This window comes from Brassica rapa, chromosome A03 (assembly GCF_000309985.2).
Source record: "Brassica rapa cultivar Chiifu-401-42 chromosome A03, CAAS_Brap_v3.01, whole genome shotgun sequence".
Lineage (NCBI taxonomy): Eukaryota > Viridiplantae > Streptophyta > Magnoliopsida > Brassicales > Brassicaceae > Brassica > Brassica rapa.
Window position 1 is genome coordinate 8,519,167 of NC_024797.2, and position 19,018 is coordinate 8,538,184.

Below are 19,018 nucleotides of genomic sequence, written 5' to 3' on the forward strand. Positions count from 1 at the left end.
GTAATGTAGCATATGTTTAAAAACTATACATAAGCAGTGCCATAAAGCTGGAAGTACACAAGTCGCTTGGAATACTATGTGCCTCTCTACTGCTGAAGGACATACTGCGGTAGCACTATTTCTGGAAGACATTGCTGCTACAGATGTTATGAAGTTGTTGGAGTTGGAGAAACCAGAAGATGAAAGCCATTACAACATGGCAAGAGAATCACTTCTATCCCCGGATCTTCCTCGGGTAGATTTTTTGGATAGTCTGATCGTGAATGAAGACAAGAATCCTGCTACGGCTCTTGACTTGGTTGCTAGAGATAGTGTGGATTTAAGTGATACCATAAATTCTAGCGAAGCTTCTAATTTCAGCACTCAGAATGCTTCGGTGACAGACAAAATGCCACCCATGTCAACAACGGTGCATGATGATACTCTTAAAACATTTTGTTGTGTTTTCAAATATTGAAGACCAGATCAGTATCATCAGAATTTTCCGTGCTGCAAACAATTGTATTCAGCGATGCCCATCAGTTACTAGAGCAGAGTGGGCAGTGCCAGCAATTCTTTTCTCTTTGAAAATGGAAGAAAACCTTTTGGCCCGGTAGGTTATTCTGCTTTCTGATACTTCTTCAGTGCATAATGTTGATATATATTACCTTTTAAATTCCATCAGTAAACTAGTTGTCTAGGCGCTAATACGTTCCTTGTTTTTTTTTCAGGGACATGGTATGTGTTTTCCTCTCCTTGCTGTTGCATAACTTCTCTGTGGTTTCCTCGATGAATATTGGGAACATTCTGTATGATAATGCTTGCTCCTGCTTGGACTCTTTCTCGAAGCATATAGATGGTGGTATGTTTAGAATCCATTTTCCTTTTTTTTTCCTTCCTAAAACCAGATACTGCAATTGATTTGATGTTTAAATTAAATGAACTTGGAATTTTGTTGCGCAGTTATGGCTGATACTGAAGCTAGATGTATTCTTTCTGAATTTTTGGAAGAACTCCTTAGTCTTCTTCAGGACCTTCTTTCCGAGCAGAGGGTATTAAATCCTCGGGAACATCTGAATCTGATTCAAGCATCCCGGTCACCCTGAATGGAGAAAATGTAGCCCTCTTCAGCAGAATCGCTCTAATTGATCATTTGGTGGCTGGAAGTGCTATCTTGGCGGCGATATGTACTGCAGTGGACCGTGTTGGATTTATCCGTGAAGCTTCCTTTGAAATCCTGCACAAGTATTGTCATGAGAAGACCTCAATGCCACTGACCATTCTTCACGTTTTTGCTCATATTGCTGGAGAGAAAGTGATGTCATCTAATGATCATGATATATCAATTGCTGTGTTGAAATCCATTGTGATGTGTCTTGAGAAGAAACATTTTGGTACTGTGGAGGGAAATGCTTATATGCACCCACGCAAGAACAAGTGTCTATTCTCCGTCAAGTCTTCCTCGCTGGAGGCTATGGCGTCTATTCTCATGGAAATTATTCAGGAGTTTACTAAGTCGAATACTTTGCATCAGAGCTTGACCGAGAAGAGCGAGTTTAGAGCGGCACACAAGGATTTCCAGTGCGTATTGGGCAGGGATCAAAGTGTTACTTTATGTGATATTCTATCATTGGTGAAGCTTATCGCCTGTTACACGGTATGTAGTTAGGAATTGTTAAAAAGCATTTCCAACCTTCACGCAATGTTTTGTTAATTGATGTTCTCTACTGAACCAATTTGATCTTATGTATACATGCAGGAATGGGATTGGACTAGTGCAAACATTGTTGTTCCACTGCTTAAGATACTGGGAATGCCACCTTTCTGTTGCGATCGTCTCTCTTCTTGGGGAACTTAGCAGGTAACATTTTATCAGCTCGTCTCTTTATACAGAAGGACCAGTCTGATGTAATGATACCAAAATTCTTTTTTTTTGCAGTGTTGGAGTGGATGCTGGTGGCTATGAAAATGAAGGAATCTCAAACTTGAGAGAGAAACTGTCAGCGTTTCTGCAGTGTGAGACGACACTAAAAGCTGGTTTTGCAGTCCAGGTAGCAACTGTGAGCTCCCTCGTGAAGACGCTTCATCTGGATTTCTCAGTAGTCGTTCAAGGCAAAACCACCATGCTTCCGGGTTGTGGGGATCAGAGTTTGTCTGCTTCAGCCAATCTGGTCCAAGTGGTTCTCTTTGTTGAGCGACGAACAGCGAGTTTTCTCAAACAAGTTCTTACAAACCTCTGTTGTTAGATAATTCCTTAGCTCAAAGAGTGTCATCATAATCAGTAGAGTTTTGGGCATGTCTCTTACTGTTTGATTCTTCTTCATTGACTGATTTTTTTTGGTCCTATTCTAGACTTCTAGGATGAAGATATTAATGGAAATTTCTTTTAATAATTTAGCAGTATAATTTAGGGGTTTTAGTGAAAAATCATCTACAAAAGATGGTTCATATAGAATCCTTTAATTAAAAATCTATAATAAGCTTTTTTAATTAATTTTCTACTAATAGTTTATCTCATCTGTCCACTATTAATATCAACTAAACTAAATTCGCGCATTTAAAATATCAAAATAGAATGTAGTTTCTAAAAACGGCACAATTAGTATTTTTGGTTGGTAAAAACGATTATTAAAAATATTATCAACTAAAAATTAATTGGTTAAAAATCTGTCAGCTAAAAGCTTAATATTATTGTGCTCTAACTAAAAAAGAAAAAGTACAAGAATAGAGAGAAATAGTTAAAGCATAATTAATGGTTAATGGGACAGGGACAGCATGTAAAAATGCTAGTATATGTTGTTTAGCTACGCTGTAAATTATTATTATTAATTTTTTTTGTCACTAAGCTGGAAATTAATTTCTTTTCACGTATTTAGATCTCCTTCAGTACAAATTATAGAGGATTAAGAATGCTTGTTTTGGTATTAGAAAACGAATTGGTTGAAAAAGGGTCAATAAATCAGTAGGGAAAAGCAGGATAAAGGTGCATTGCTTTACTAAATTTGAGATTTAAATGTATCAGTGACCTTCTGGATTCCTTTCTCTACAATACGTTCCTCATATGAACACAGTATGAGACGCCATAAACAAATTTAACACAGTATGAGACAAATGCATATTACATTCATATTTAAATGTAGTGATCAGAAGCCTTGATTCATATATAGTAATATTTTTAAAAATTTTAAAAGAATTTGGATTGGATACTGGTTTTCTTCTAAATATAGTGGTGCTAATAATTGGTCTACTCCGACATAAGCAAATTTTTTATTTATTTTTTGACAAGCAAATATATAGTAAACAAAAATTATTAAAATAAAACCATATGTCGAAATCACAATAACATCTCATATTACATTAAACCAAAACAAGTTCATTATTCAAACAACATCACAAAATAAAAACCGAACCTGAATCATATCCCAAAAACATGCATAAGGACAACAATTCCACCAATCACCTTCCTCACTAATCATATCCATTAATAATCATCATCATCATCTAGTTCGTTGTAGCCTTCAATAGTTCGTTCTAGATATTTTAGCTTATATTTGTCTGGAAGTGCATAGAATATGCCTCGTGAAACCTCGTCTTTTGCAAAGAATTTTATAGAATTCCAGTAAAGGGAGCTCGTGTGAACCAACCCCGTAACCTCTCCCACTCGATTAACCAAAATGGCCATTCGATCTTCAGTTGATTTTTGGAATTTGTGATCACTTGCATGAGGCACAGAGCTTGACTTAGATGCCATATGTGATATAAAATCTGCGGGTAAGTTCATAACAAAAGGAAAAAACATTTTAGTTTACAAAGCACCTAACTATCATATCTAGTTAATGTAATAGAGGTCTGTAAGACACTGAGACGCATAAATCTACTAGTGGTTCTATTGAATCCAGATAAATAAACCCATGCACTCCAACATCAAACTAAGGGAAAGAACAGAAACAAACCCGAACAAAGAAGAAGCAACGAAGGGTGAATGGCACCGTAAGAAGTGAATGATGGTAAAAGTAGCGAGAGCGCGATAACGTTTATATCTTTTCGGAATTGGAGGATTCGAAAAGAAGCCCATGCATGTGTTCATCGGAACGGGTATACGCCGACTGGTTTGGCCAATAAGAAAATCACTGTTATTATTTTTTTTAAACTTTTTTTGTTAAAACTTGTTAATTGATTTGATAGTTTCAAGAAAATAATCTTATTAATTCATTTGATTTGATTTAATTAATAAGCAAAACTGTAAGTGCATGATTAATAGTACTATGGTTTAGAAATCACACCAAAATTTATCATCACTAATTAATATTATATCTGTTTCATAATAAGTGTTACTTAAGATTTTTTATTTTATTTCAAAATAAGTGTCATTCTATAATTCCAATATAATTTTGTACATTAAATCTATTTTTACCCTTTTGAATAACTAATAGATATTTATTTAAATAATTTTCATTTAATTAATGATACATTAAATAAATATATATTAGTTTATTATATAATTTTCCTTTGCAAAGGAGAATTATATATTTTGAATATCTAAAAAGTAAATACTAAGTATGTTTAATATTAAGGAAAAAAAGAAGTAAATACTAACTATGTTCCAAGAAAATGATGTACGTGTGAAAGTTAGACCGATCACTCTCCCCATGAACCTCAATAGTTATTGAATTACTATCGTTGCTCGTAATTTTTTATGATCAAAAGAAAGTTGTTTTTTTTTCAATTGCTAAGTATGTTCTAAAACCTAGACCTTTTGTAGATTTATCCGTCTCAATTTTTCACACATAGACCTCTATTACATTAACTAGATATGACCTTTTGTAAAAATAATAATATAATATTAAAATGCATTTCTTAATTAAGCATTTAAAATATTAACATTTAACATAACACACAAATTCATATAAATTACCATTATTTAAAAAAGAGAAAATAACAATAGTTGGAAAAAGATTAACCACTTGCTGGTAAAGCAAGTAAAACGAGGAAACTCAAAAAGAAAGTTTTTGTTGATGTAAAGTCATCGAAAAGAAAGTTGTTAAATTGAAACTATATAGCATATTCAATGTTCAACTAATTATTCAATACTTGAGTGAGTAAATAGCAAAATCATAACAAACACATATATGGTAGTTAGATTTTAACACGTTTTTTACATTATTTTCTTTTGCATTTCGCATGACCAAGATATACGTAAATTTATTCCATGCATGTCAGTAGACAAAAATATCATGTCACATATTTTTCTTTTCTTTTTTTTCTTTTTAGCAACACAGGGATTTTTAAGAACGAATCAACTCATATAACTGGAAGCGGGCGAAGAGATAATCAAAGATATAACCCGGAGCTTTACATAGTGCCTTTTGGTTTTGTATAGAATGCTAATTTGATTGCTTTTTTTCTTCCTCTTTGGTCTTAAATCGTTCTTTTAAATCTCTGCGCCTAGAGTAAGATCATAAAAAGGGTGACAGTATGTTTAGCGAGGAAAACAGCCAACGCATTGGCCGATGGTGACAAGTTATGTTTGATCGTCTCAAGACCGGCTCTAAGATTTTGGAGGATGCAAGCGAGTTAATAAAAATTTCAATAAATTTGTTTTTTATAATTTGAGAATTTTTTGTCTATATAATTTTTTTTCAAAAAATTTGAGAGACACATACAAACGTTTCATTCACTTTTATCTAGGATCAGCTCTGGATCGTCTCATTGACAATCAAATGTTGTCTAAACAACTAGTAATCTGTATCATGTGATTCATGTTAGAAAAATCCACTTTTATATAGGTCACCTGATTATTTCATTATTTTAGTCCCTCGAGCCCCTTTACTTTAACAAAGGGTTTGAATAATAATTCTTCGCAGATATAATAAATTCTAGTATTAGTACTACTAGGGCTTTTTCCGGGCTACGCCCGGACTAATTTTCTATAACATTTTTATAATACTCAGATCTTATGGATCGAAAGACAATTATATGTCTATCAAAGACAATTTTTGTTTTTTTTGTCTAACATATTTGAACTTTTATCACTCATAATTTGTATTTTTTTATTACTGAAAATTATGAACCACCTGATGAAAATATATAAAATAATTAAAGCGGAGTTTAATCTGAATATTATTATCTTACTTATTTAAGTTTATGTAAAATAAATTTACTTGTACATTTGAAATTTTATTTTGGCTTTGGAACAATTATATTTATAACTTTTAAGGGTTATAGGAAATTTATGTTTCAATTTTAACTTTTAAGGGTATTAAGAAATTTATGTTTCAATTTTTTTTGTTCCTCCTCATTATACATCTATGTGTGATGTATTTGCAAATATATAACTAATTAGTTTTGAATAATGTTCATAATCGTATTTTCCACAATACTTTTATTTTTCAGGACAAATATAATTAATTAATTTTGAATAATGTTCATAAGCGTATTTTTACAATACTGTTATTTTTCAGAATTGATTGGTGGTAAAAATAATTATTAACAAAGTATAACAAATTTGTATTGTGGTTAAAATTCTATGTTATAGTTATCTTAGATGTCACATGCTAATACATGATATATAACTGAAGTTTTTTCTCAGGTAATCTACGAAATAGGCTTGCATGATCATTATATCATCAATCTATTATAAATGCTTCTTGTGCATTCGGGAAAACTGGAATGTAAGTAGAGTTGTTCTTATGTCTATGTAAATAAACAATTAAAAGAAAAGTACCTGATCTTCAGAATCAGATCCCAACATCGTCCATAGCTTTCCTAGCATCTATGTATTCCTTGGAATCATTAAGCCATCCAACACATACATGATCTCTAAAATTTAAACTTATCATCACCATAGAAGAAATCAGGCTTAACTTTTCAAGTGCAGCACAAATCATGCAAAAAATAATAGTTTCTTTCAGGGTACGAAACTTGAAAAACGCACAACCTCTCTAATTATTAATACAAACCCCTAGTTTTTTTCATAAATGAAGATCAACCTTATCTCTCTGAAGAAGTAACACTTTTTGTAAAAGCAAAAAAGAAGAGATATGAACATACCTAAATTCAGCTCTGAAACCACTGATCCAATCATGCTTGTAGGATTTGAGTCTCCAAATGACATCATTCCTTATGCACTGAAAAGGGACAAAGCTCTCAGCCTCCGCCATTTAGGTATAGTTTGTTCAAGTTGAAAACTTGATAGTTGTCCTACAGGTTAAAAAGGAAGATTAAGACAAAGCATTATAAACCAAAATTAAAAGTCAAAATCCAACTTATTCAGATTTCATACGTTTATTAGTACCTGAAGCAGGTGGTTAGTCTGAAAGTCACTAAGTCAGTAGAACCAAACTAAACAAAGTATGAATTAACTGTTTTTAATCACTTTCTCAGAAAAAATATATTCAGCTTACTAAAAAACTCAGATCCAACTATGAATATCTATACAGGTACCTAAACAGAATCTAAAGGAATGTCTTCAAAGCGTTGATTGCGTTGGATTCTTTTAAAGACGTACAGAAAGGAGATAACTTTACAACATATTAGCTGGAAATCTCAAAAGAAACATCAGAAGCTGGTGAGAAACAAAAAAAAAGCTAAACAGAAAAGTAAAAACATGGATTCTAAGCTTGAATTGAAGAATGACTCAGAAAAAATACTAAAAAAAACAGGTCAAGATGCCCAAAAAAGACACCATTCTTGAGACTGAAAGAAAAATATTTTGAGGGGGTAGCATATCGACATCCAAGCTCACCGCCTCGAGCCTCCGAAAACCTCAGGAGAGGCACTTCGACGGTGGAGCCAGTTTTCAAAACGGTGAGTAATTGAAAAGCTTTTGCCATTCCAACTCTGATTTTTTTTTGGAAAATAATTTAAAAGAATGAACTGATGAAACTCATGGAAGGGAACTCATATATTCATAGCTCACTGAATGATGATGTTAATTGAATGAGAAATCGTGTGAGGAGAGGCAAATCAGTGTAAATGCGAGCGTTAATGAAGGTGCATGAATCCAGTCAACTCTGTAACGGTGCCGGATTCTGATACAGATTAGAAGAACTCAATCGATTAGTCAAGGTCGGAAGCTTCTACCTGTGTTTGATATGACTTTGTCCTTGCCGGTGATCGAAGCTTCCGGCGTATCTGGTCATGGCGGTTGTTACCCAATGAAAATCATAAAAGCCCAAATAATATCAACGGAAGAAACAATTTTTTTTAAAGTAATGAAGCTTATTAAATGTGAAAGAGTGGGAAGACTTAGTTTCAACTTAACGGTGATTTGCAGAGACTACACTGAAGAAGGTGAAGTGGAGAGTCGGTGATCCCTATCGTAGTAGTTGGGCCAAGTGATGGGGTTTGTATGAAAGTGGGCCACACTGAATCAGATAACTGGGAAATAACTGTGTCCGGCCTTGGGAAATTATTGACGTGGCCGCATAACAGTTTCCTATTGGTCAATTAAATTAGATGACGTGGATGCTCTCTCCGCTCACCGTATTCTGCTTTTAGTAGTGTTAGATATCAAGGGTCATAACATATAATCAGCTGGTTAGCTAGGCATGGTACAAAGAATGAAAAGTAACATTTTAAATTATATTTTGACAAGTTCTTTTAAAATAATGCGATTTTATAATTAAAAACACATTTAAAAAAAGAAAGATACATACTTCAACATCTTGACAATTTTTGTAAACTAATGCAACTCTTAAAATGAAAAGACACAATGTTTCAACATTGATTGAGATAAAATATTTTAACAAACGCAATTTGTAGGATGAAAAAACAAATCTTTATACATTTTGATTTTTTTTTTTAAACCAATGCAATTTTTAAAATTAAAAATCACATTGTTAAGATGAAAAGATATATACTTATACATTTTGACAACATTTTTTAAAGCAATATTAAAAGACATATAATTACAGAGAGGCACTTATTGAAATATTTTAACAATTTAATTTGTCTTTTATAATGAGAAGACACAACTTTTAAAAATAAAATTTGTAGAAAGACACTTATTGAGATATTTTAACTACATTTTTAAATTAATTTTTTATAGGGAAAAGATTAAAACTAATAAAGGTGAGTTTTCTTATGAAAATACACAACTTTCTTTCTAATTAATACACAACTATTAAACATAATACATTTCAGTTTTTTATATAAAAGACACAATTTTAAAATTAATTAGGATGAAAATATACATACATATACATTTTCACAATTTATTTTAAACCAATACAACTCTTAAGATGAAAACACACATTGTTAGAATGAAAAGTTACATTTTAAATTACATTTTGACAAGTTCTTTTAAACTAATGCAACTTTTAAGATTAAAACACACATTTAAAAAAATCAAAATATACATAGTTCTACATTTTGACAATTTTTTTTAATCCAATGCAACTTAACACACAACCTTTTAATATTATTTGAGATTCCTATTATTAATTTTTTAAGCTAATGCAACTCTTAAAACGAAAACACACTACCTTTCAACGATTGCTATTATTAATAGACTAGGGGTTGGCCCGCCCTACGGGCGGGTGAATTTACACTAAGACTATTAATTTTATAAAACATTTGAAAATTTACTTTATAGTCTAAATAATAGATATAATATGTTTATATAAGATGAAATCGTAATATTAAATTTTACTGGTTTAAGTTGAAGAGAACCACTAACATTGATTTTTGTCAGAGAACACAAAATTTTCAAATTAAAAGAAATGGAAAATGTAATGATTTATATTTTTCCTTTTTGATTTATATTTCAATTTGATATATAAGAAGAAAATCTAAACTATAAATAACTAAAAAAAATTTTATTTCTAAAAGTATCAGATTTTAATAGTATTACAATAGGTAATTTTCTCACGATAATAAATTAATACACCCACCTCCAAACAAAATTGAAAATCTAATGTAATGTGATAAATTATAAAATTTATATTTTAAAGTAATATATAATAGTGTCAATAATGTCATATATAATAATTAGTATATATTATGCTACACCAAATGATGTTTTATAATATATGTTTGTTTCAACTTATATTAGATTTCCCAATTTACGATAATATATGATACGTTAGAGGTAATAGTGCTATAAGTTCATGTCATTTTTAGAGGTAGTAATGATATGGACCTTGTTAATTATTAGAAATGATAATAATCGATTATGTAAATTGCGATAAAAATTTTGATCTTATAATTATGTATTAATTATGTTCAATATGTTTCTCAAAAATTTGCCTGAAAACCATAGAGGATGTGGCAAAATATTGTAAAGAAGGTATGCACTTTGTAATTTTCTGTTTTTTTGGAAGAAAACACCTGTCTGTAAGAGACCACTGTTTATAACCTTTGCAAGTGTTAATATGTTTACACCCGCCTTGGCGGCTTCATGACATTTCTTTTTATGAAGGCACGAAATAGGGAAATTTTCTGCATAAAAAAATTTGCATTAATAATTTAAACGACAACCACAACATGAAGTTATAAAACAAAAGGGAAATAGAATTAAACAAAAAGTAAAAGATACTAAAAGCAGTAGTCGATAAGAAGTTGACGAAAATTAAAAGATAAGCAGTAGTCGATAAGAAGTTATGCTTGTCTAAGAGCTAGTAGTGGACTCATTCCACACGTGCTTTCTTGCGGGCATTCCTATCAGCAGTAACTTGTTCTTTGGCCGATGCAGCACGTCCGGCAGTGGAAGCATCAGACGTGGATGGCTCTCCTCTGCCACATTGCAAGTGTTGGCATCTTTCTCCTCTGTTCCTGGTGCCACAACTTCATGCAGTGCTTCCTCAGGAGCATTTGCACCTTCCTATTAATAAGGTAACAAACAGGAGATTATATATTGGAAGTAAAAGTAGATGTAGAAAATTAACGTTAAGAAACGGAACTAAAGGTATGACAAAGGCTGGCATAGGTGCAAGCTCTCGCTCTGGAAATATGCGGGAAATGGTGAAGGTTTGATGCTTCAAAGCAAAATTGAAATCGTTCAGTTTATGGAATGTGTAGGTTTTCCCAACAATCTCAGCAAGGGACCGATGCAACTCAGTATCAACCTGAGCATGAACACCTATCCCCTGCAAACCAGAAACAACATTTTAAATGTTTTAGGATCTATCTAAATAATAGGACCACTTAATTGTTACCAAAAAAAAAAAAAAAAATAGGACCACTTAATAGTTAACTGGTTGACTTTAGGAAATACCAGTCTATGCAGCCTCAGAAGCTTGGATGTTTGTCAGTTTAGCAATCTTCGTAACAAAGCAAGGAAAGATGCTGAATCAGTGTCACTCGGTACCTGTTTTCAGAGAAAGGACAGCAGTACAAAATAAGTGACTGGAACTATATGATAATTGCTTTCAATATGCAGAAAGTATACAGTTGTGAAATTCTCACCTGAGCACATGTGAAGGAAGATATCTCTCGGACAAGTTTCTTTGAACATCTGAAAAAACCAATATAACAACAACCGTCATCTTGCTGGATCCCGGTCACTTAGCAGTGCAGAGGAACTCAATAATCTGTCAAGTGTAGAAGAAGTAGGACAAATTTCAATACTCCTTACTCAGATGATTAAGCTCAAAGTGTATCAAATTTAAATAGACCACATTACACCTGAGAATCAGCAGTGATAATAAATTGGTTAAGCTCTGAAATGGTAAGTGGCTCAATCTTCTGTGCATGAACCATCTTGGATGAAGACGCTTGCTGGTCTGCTCCTTGACCTGGCAATGAAGGAGGATGAACATGGAAAGACAGTAAAACAAATAGGAAACATGTTTACAATATTTGGAAGTTAGAAAAATTTATGTTGCTATAATTAGAATGAGTTGACTTGCCTGTCAAACACTTTTTTTACTGCTTCTGAGAAAACAGTAATATTGCCGGCCTGAGAAAACATATGCTCATGATTTATGCTCGTGACAAGCACAATTTTTGGCTCTGACCCATAGCTCTAAAATTTTTCGTGGAATGCAATAGCCAAAGAGTCAAACATACTAACCCAGACTTTAACAGCACTGCACAGGGGAGATAATCACGTGGGTTATACATTACAATTTCTATTACTACAAAATCAGATTTAAAAAACAAAAATACCTATCAAGACGCAAAGTAAGCATTATGCGTTTTGCACCAGGAAGATTGTCGTTGATGGTGCTCCTTATTGCACTTAGCTCACCAATAATGTCTAGGAAATGATTACATGTGAATAAGTTAAAAACATGCTATCAGAAAATCCAACAACATTACTCAGATTCAAAATAAAAAAACCCCAGCTCTAGTTACATACCAGGAAATTGTTTGTTGGTGTTTGCCAGTGCACGTCGGAACCGAAAAAGTTCAGTGGGTATGACTTTATTGGAATCTGTGAGATTTTCAAAAGAGGTTCCATCATTGAACCGTATGAAGAGGAGGGCATCAGTCAACCGGAAATTGTTGTTACTGCGCGTTACGTCAAAACAGCTTAACGTGTACACAGAGCCTTAGCTGAAACGCTGTCTGAATCTGAGAAGACGGTTTGCACTCAAGGATCCTTGCACAAGTGTTGACTGTTACAAAAGAGCAAATCGATAGATTAGACAATAGAAACTGATACAATCATCGAGATTATAAATTGAAAACAAAGGTTCTCTTACATTCTCATCAATCAGTGGCATGTCAAGGCTCACCGCCTTTCTTCACATTCCTGGGGCTGAAGACGTTAAGTTGCAGAGAGCCAAAAAAAAAAGAGAGAGAGAGAGGCGTAGAATGTGGTAGAGAAGAAGGCGATTAAACCTAATTAGTATGGGCTTCTCATTTTTTCCTTCAAGCCCACATAAGTTCAAGAACCAGAAAAAAAAAAAATCAACGCAACAAAAACGAAATCTCGGCAGAAGCCCACCAAACGTAGAGGAGAAGCGAATTTGCATTTGTTTGGGTGAAGCCACGTGGCGGAAAACGCCCCAGCCTTCTTGCTGAGCTGGATAGCCTAAAGAGAGAGACAACTCTCCTTTATTGTTATAGACTAGGGATTAACCCGGGCTACGCCCGGGATTTTTATTTTTTTCTAATTTAAGTTGTTAAATTATTTATATTTAGGTTATGATATATATTTTTTATAAATCTTAAGATGCATGTCATAATTAAAATTTATTTTAAATTTTAACACGTTCAATTAACATATTTTTACTATTTAAATATTTATTTGTAATTTTGTTGGCTATCTAATTATCATATTTAGCAAAACTATCTGTTGAGTGTTGGAATAAATGTTTTAGATATTTAATTAAACTGCAGAGTATTTTCGGATCGATCACATGCTCAACAATCGATCGATCCGTAAAAAGATGGTCGATCTCCTTGGCCATGTAAGTACAATTTTAGCAAAAATATCTTTGATTTTCAAATATTAAGTATATAACTATTCTTTTGAATATTCTCTTTTTGAATTGTATTTTTTGATTAAATTATTGTATTATAATGTTTATGTAAATATTTTTTTTGTGATGTTTGAATTTTTTTTGTTCGTATACTTAACCTTGATGATATTGATGTTTAACAATTTATTGTTTTCTGGAAATAGAAAATAATGATATATCAAAACGTATCTAATACTTGTTAAATGATAGTATAATGTAAATTACATCCATTATTTAAAAATAACCATTTGTTGTTTTTATTTAAATCAGAAATTATTTTTATTTAAAAACATTATCCATATATAATATAATAGTTTAAGTTTGGAAGATTAATCTATATATATAAATTATGTGTATGTTTTAAAAAATAATTTAAGATGTTATATATTGAGTAACTGAATAAAAGCTGAATTTCTTATCTTGAAAATCAAATAATTATATTTTTGTCTTCATATTATACTCATCAATCCATCATTGATATTTATAACTCAGTATTTTTTAAAAAAAACTTAGTTTAAAGTAATAAATGAATTTAATAAATTAAATTCATCACCTATAATGTTCTGTAAACTATATTTGAAAACTCTCTACAATTATATTTTAAGCATAATTACTATTATTTAATTTAAGTTATTTTAAGCATAATATATGCTAAATCAACTTAAATTATATTTACAATAGGACCATCCTAAACCTGTTAATAAACCAAAAACAATACTAAACCAACATGAACTAATACCTGATTCGGCGATGAAGGAAGTGTTCCGGGATAAACGCTTGAATGGATATTAACTGTAATGGTTTGATCATGAAAGAGTTAGTATGAATATTAACAATAAAATTATGGATTAGATTAATTTAAATTTATAAGAATACCTTTGAGTCTATGAAAAACAATTCAATTCCCATGAATACGTTTGCCTTTGGAAGTTGCAGGGTTCCCAACAATGAATCCACCTAATAAAAAGTTCGTTCTTATAAAAAATCTCCTTCAAGGTCATTAAAAGTTTTTGGGACGGCAAAAGTTAATGGTGGAACCATTTTTTTGCTCGAGTGCTTTGAAGCTTTTCTTGATAGTGTGAGGTTGATGTTGATGGTATAATGGATTTTATAGAGACTTTCTTGATGTAAAACTATACTTTTTTTTTAATGTGATATTTCCATTTTTATATAATTTATTACCATTTTAAGATAGATGTACATTTTAAGATAGATGTTTAAATCTTAATATATTTTTTCCATTTTTTTAAATGTTTATTTCCATTTCTTATTTTTTTACGTAATATCTATATTTTATATTTTAAAATAGATATTTAAATCTTAATGTACCTTTTCCATTTTTTTAAATTGTGTATTTCCTTATATTATATATTTTACATTTTAAGATAGATGATTAATGCTTAATGAACTTTTTCCATTTTTTAAATTTTGTTGTGTATTTACTTATTATTATATATATAATTCATATATTATATATTTACATTATTTACTTATTATTTATTTTCCTGTATATGTATTTCTATTTCTTGTACTTTTTATTTACTTAATATCTCTATTTTACATTTTAATATAGATGTTTAAATCTTAATGTACATTTTTCATTTTTTTAAAATTGTATATTTTCATTTGTTATACTTTCTATTTACGTAATATCTATATTTTAAATTTTAAGATATATTTTTAAAACTTAATGTAATTTTCCATTTTTTAAATTGGGTATTTACTTATATTATATATTTACTTATTTTTTTATATTGTGTATTTCTATTTCTTATACTTTCTATTTACTAATAATTTTATATTTTAAGATAGATTTACATTTTAAGATAGATGTTTAAATACTAATGTACTTTGTCCATTTTTTAAATTGTGTATTTCCTTTTCTTATACTTTCTATTTGCGTAATATCTATATTTTACATTTTAAGATGGATGCTTAAATCTTAATATACTTTTTCCATTGTTTTTAAGTTGTGTATTTCTTTTTCTTATACTTTCTATTTACTTAATATCTATATTTTACATTTTAAGATAGATGTTTAATATTTAATATACTCTTTCCATTTTTTATAAATTGTGCATTTACTTATTATTGTATATATAATTTGTATATTTATAATATTTACTTATTATTTATTTTTCTATATATTGAGTATTTCTCTTTATTATACTTTATATTTAGTTAATTTAGTTAATTTATATATTTTATATTTTAAGATAGATGTTTAAATCTTAATGTATTTTTTCATTTTTAGTGTAAAGCGGCAATGTTTAATAGAAGAACTTGGACAAATAGTCAAATAGTTATATTTATGTTTTTTTCTTTTTTTTATATAATGGTAATGTTACATTATGGAGATAAGCCCTTTTTTTAGTGAAAATTGTAATCTTACATATGTTTAATGTAGTTTTTCTATTTTTTTTATGTTGAGTGTTTACATATTATTGTTATTTTTAAATGTAAAATGGTAATCTTACATATGTTTAATGTAGTATTTCCATTTTTATGTTGTATGTTTACATATTATTTATTATTTTCAAAATTATATATAATGTTTTTTTACTAATATTACATTATGGAGATAAGCCGTCTTTTTTAGTGAAAAATGGTAATCTTACATATGTTTTATTAATGTAGTTTTTCCATTTTTTATGTTGTATGTTTACATATTATTATTTTTAAATAAAAATGTAAAATGGTAATCTTACATATGTTTAATGTAGTATTTCTATTTTTTATGTTGTATGTTTACATATATTTATTATTTTTGAAATTATATATAATGTTTTTTGTTTTTTTTTATAAAACGGTAATGTTACATTATGGAGATAAGCCGTTTTTTTTTAAGTGAAAAATGGTAATCTTACATATGTTTAATGTAGTTTTTCAATTTTTTGTATTGTATGTTTACATATTATTTATAATTTTCAAAAATTTGTAATATTAAAATGTAAAATTATATTTTATGCCACGTGTCATCTTTCGAGAGAAGTTTTTTTTGCTGATGTGGACGCTTTGTGGAGCCTCAAAAGGTCCCTTTTATTAGTAGAGATAGTTTTTCAATTTTTTGTATTGTATGTTTACATATTATTTATAATTTTCAAAAATTTGTAATATTAAAATGTAAAATTATATTTTATGCCACGTGTCATCTTTCGAGAGAAGTTTTTTTTGCTGATGTGGACGCTTTGTGGAGCCTCAAAAGGTCCCTTTTATTAGTAGAGATTAGTTGTTCTTGTTCGATTATCTCTCTTTAATAGTTAAAATAATTTCTATCAAAAATATCATATGAAATTACTAAAAAAACTACAGAAAAGTATTAACCTGTAGCTTTAGTCTACTTTTAAGTTAGGAACTTAGGATCCATATTTTTCATTTCCAATTTCATTTCCATATCAATGTATTTTTCCGCAAAGAACATTATTTATATAATTTATTTATAGAGAGCATTATTTAAATATTCAAACATAAATTAGAAATATGCGGGTTATTACAAGAAAAAAGAGAGAGGACGATCGAGGCAACACTTTATTACCATTTTAGTCAAAAGACTTCATGATATACTTGAAAACATATATATAAAAAATAAGATATACTTGAAAAAAAACTCCAAAAGAGTAATTCTTGGGTTCACCCCCTAGTGTTTGAGTATTTGATATTTGATATCTTTTAAAAAAGGAAACAACATTAAATTTCCAAATAAGATTATCTTTTTAAAATAAAACAATAAAAATACATAAAAATAGTTAAAAAAAATAAATAAATAAATATTTTTAAGTCTTTAGCAAAATACTAAACCCTATACCCTAAATCTTAAACCCTAAACCCTATCACACTCCATCTTATCTATCTCATCACAATCCCACGAGTCTACTCATCATTACCGTTGCCATTGTATGCGCCGGAGCTTTTCCTCGAATGTCTCGACACTCAGCCGGCCGACCCCGGCCGACGTAACTCAAGAGCCGCCGTGATTCCCACAAACCCATCTTTCTCAACAAACCTGATGAGGGCGGTGAGAAACCTCCGGTTCGCTTCTGCCTCCACAAGGAAACCGGAAGCCATCGTCGCCGCCGTTACCGAAACCCACATCAGAGCAACAATCTCCTGCTGCAAACACCTGAACCTCGAGCTCAAAGTCCGCAGCGGCGGCCACGACTACGAAGGCTTCTCCTACACCTCTCCGGTGCCGTTCGTGATCCTAGATATGTACAACTTCCACAAAGTGGACATCAACCTTAAGGACGAGACCGCGTGGATCCAATCCGGAGCCTCTCTCGGCGAGCTTTACTACAACATCGCGAAAAAAAGCAAAGTCCACGCTTTCCCCGCCGGAGTGTGTCCTAAAGTCGGCGCCGGAGGACATTTCAGCGGCGGAGGGTTCGGGAATCTCTTGAGGAAATACGGTTTATCGATTGACCACATCATCGACGCGCAAATCATGGACGCGGACGGGAAAGTCTACCGCGACAGACGTTCTATGGGAGAAGACGTGTTTTGGGCGATTCGCGGCGGAGGCGGTGGGAGCTACGGCGTGATTCTTGCGTGGAAGCTTAAGCTCGTTAGGGTTCCGGAGAACGTCACCGTTTTTAAACTGGAGAGAACGGTGGAAGAAGGTGTCATTGACTTGGTCCACAAATGGCAGCAAGTGGCTCCGGTTATCGACAAAGATTTGTTTATCCGGTTAGAGATTAAACCGGTTTACCGGAGCACTACATCAAAATACAAGACCAAGACGATTAACGTTTCCTTCATTGGAATGTTTCTCGGTTCGCCGGAGAGACTTTTAAACATAATGAACAAACGTTTCCCGGAGCTATACTTGACGGAACCTGACTGCATGGTTAAAAAATGGATCGACTCGGTGGTTTTCTGGGCTGAGTACCCAGAAAACGAACCGTTAGAGAATCTTCTCGAAAGAACATCAGTGAACGAATCTTACTGGAAACGAACTTCAGACTTCGTTCAAACTCCTATCTCAAAACGAGGTATTGCCAAGATTTTCCAGACGATGATCTATCACTCGCCCCTTCCACGGCGAGTTTGGATGCAGTGGAACCCTTGGGGAGGCAGGATGGCTGAGATAGCATCTGATGAGACGCCGTTTACGCATAGAGCTGGTAACGTTTTCATGATAGAGCATTTCATGAATTGGTATGCACCTGGAGATGAGCTAGAGGAGGCGTTCTTGGCCATCTCAAGAAGCTTTAAAAAGGCGATGACTCCGTTTGTTTCGAAGAATCCGAGAGAGGCTTTCTTGAACTACAGAGACGTCGATATCGGGATTACGATTCCGGGGTATAACGCAACGTTCGAAGAAGCTAAGGTTTATGGGGACAAGTATTTTAAAGGGAATTACTTGAGATTGTTTCAGGTTAAAGCCGGGTTCGACCCGACTAACTTTTTCCGGTCTCAGCAGGGGATTCCGGTTCTTGAATAGTCGACTGTGGGGACTGAACTAGAGATTCATCGGATGTGTTATTTTCTTGTTCTTCTTGTGGTTATTCCAATATCTAAGAGAAGTCACTGATGTAATCTCAATCTATTAATAATAAATGGAATAATCTTTACTGATGAGTTCAACGTTATAATAAATAAACTCCTATTACAACCAGTTAAACTTAAATTTT

At 31.7% G+C, this 19,018-nt stretch overlaps 1 protein-coding gene, 1 long non-coding RNA gene and 1 pseudogene across 2 annotated transcripts; 2 read left to right on the plus strand and 1 right to left on the minus strand.

The window, feature by feature from the left end:
* The first annotated feature begins 23 nt into the window (after positions 1 to 23).
* LOC103857701 lies at positions 24 to 7,918 on the plus strand (annotated as a pseudogene).
* Positions 7,919 to 11,828: 3,910 nt separating this feature from the next.
* On the minus strand, positions 11,829 to 12,960 carry LOC108870353. The gene is made up of 4 exons (XR_001956866.2): positions 12,627 to 12,960; positions 12,281 to 12,539; positions 12,088 to 12,178; positions 11,829 to 12,008 (listed from the first exon to the last, which is right to left on the minus strand). It is a non-coding gene; the product is annotated as an uncharacterized LOC108870353 (long non-coding RNA).
* A 4,245-nt stretch (positions 12,961 to 17,205) lies between these two features.
* LOC103857550 (berberine bridge enzyme-like 16) lies at positions 17,206 to 18,965 on the plus strand (the record flags this gene model as incomplete). Its single annotated transcript, XM_009134755.3, has 1 exon — positions 17,206 to 18,965. A coding segment is annotated over one exon (1,623 nt), but the record flags the coding sequence as incomplete, so codon positions are not given.
* Positions 18,966 to 19,018: the final 53 nt, after the last annotated feature.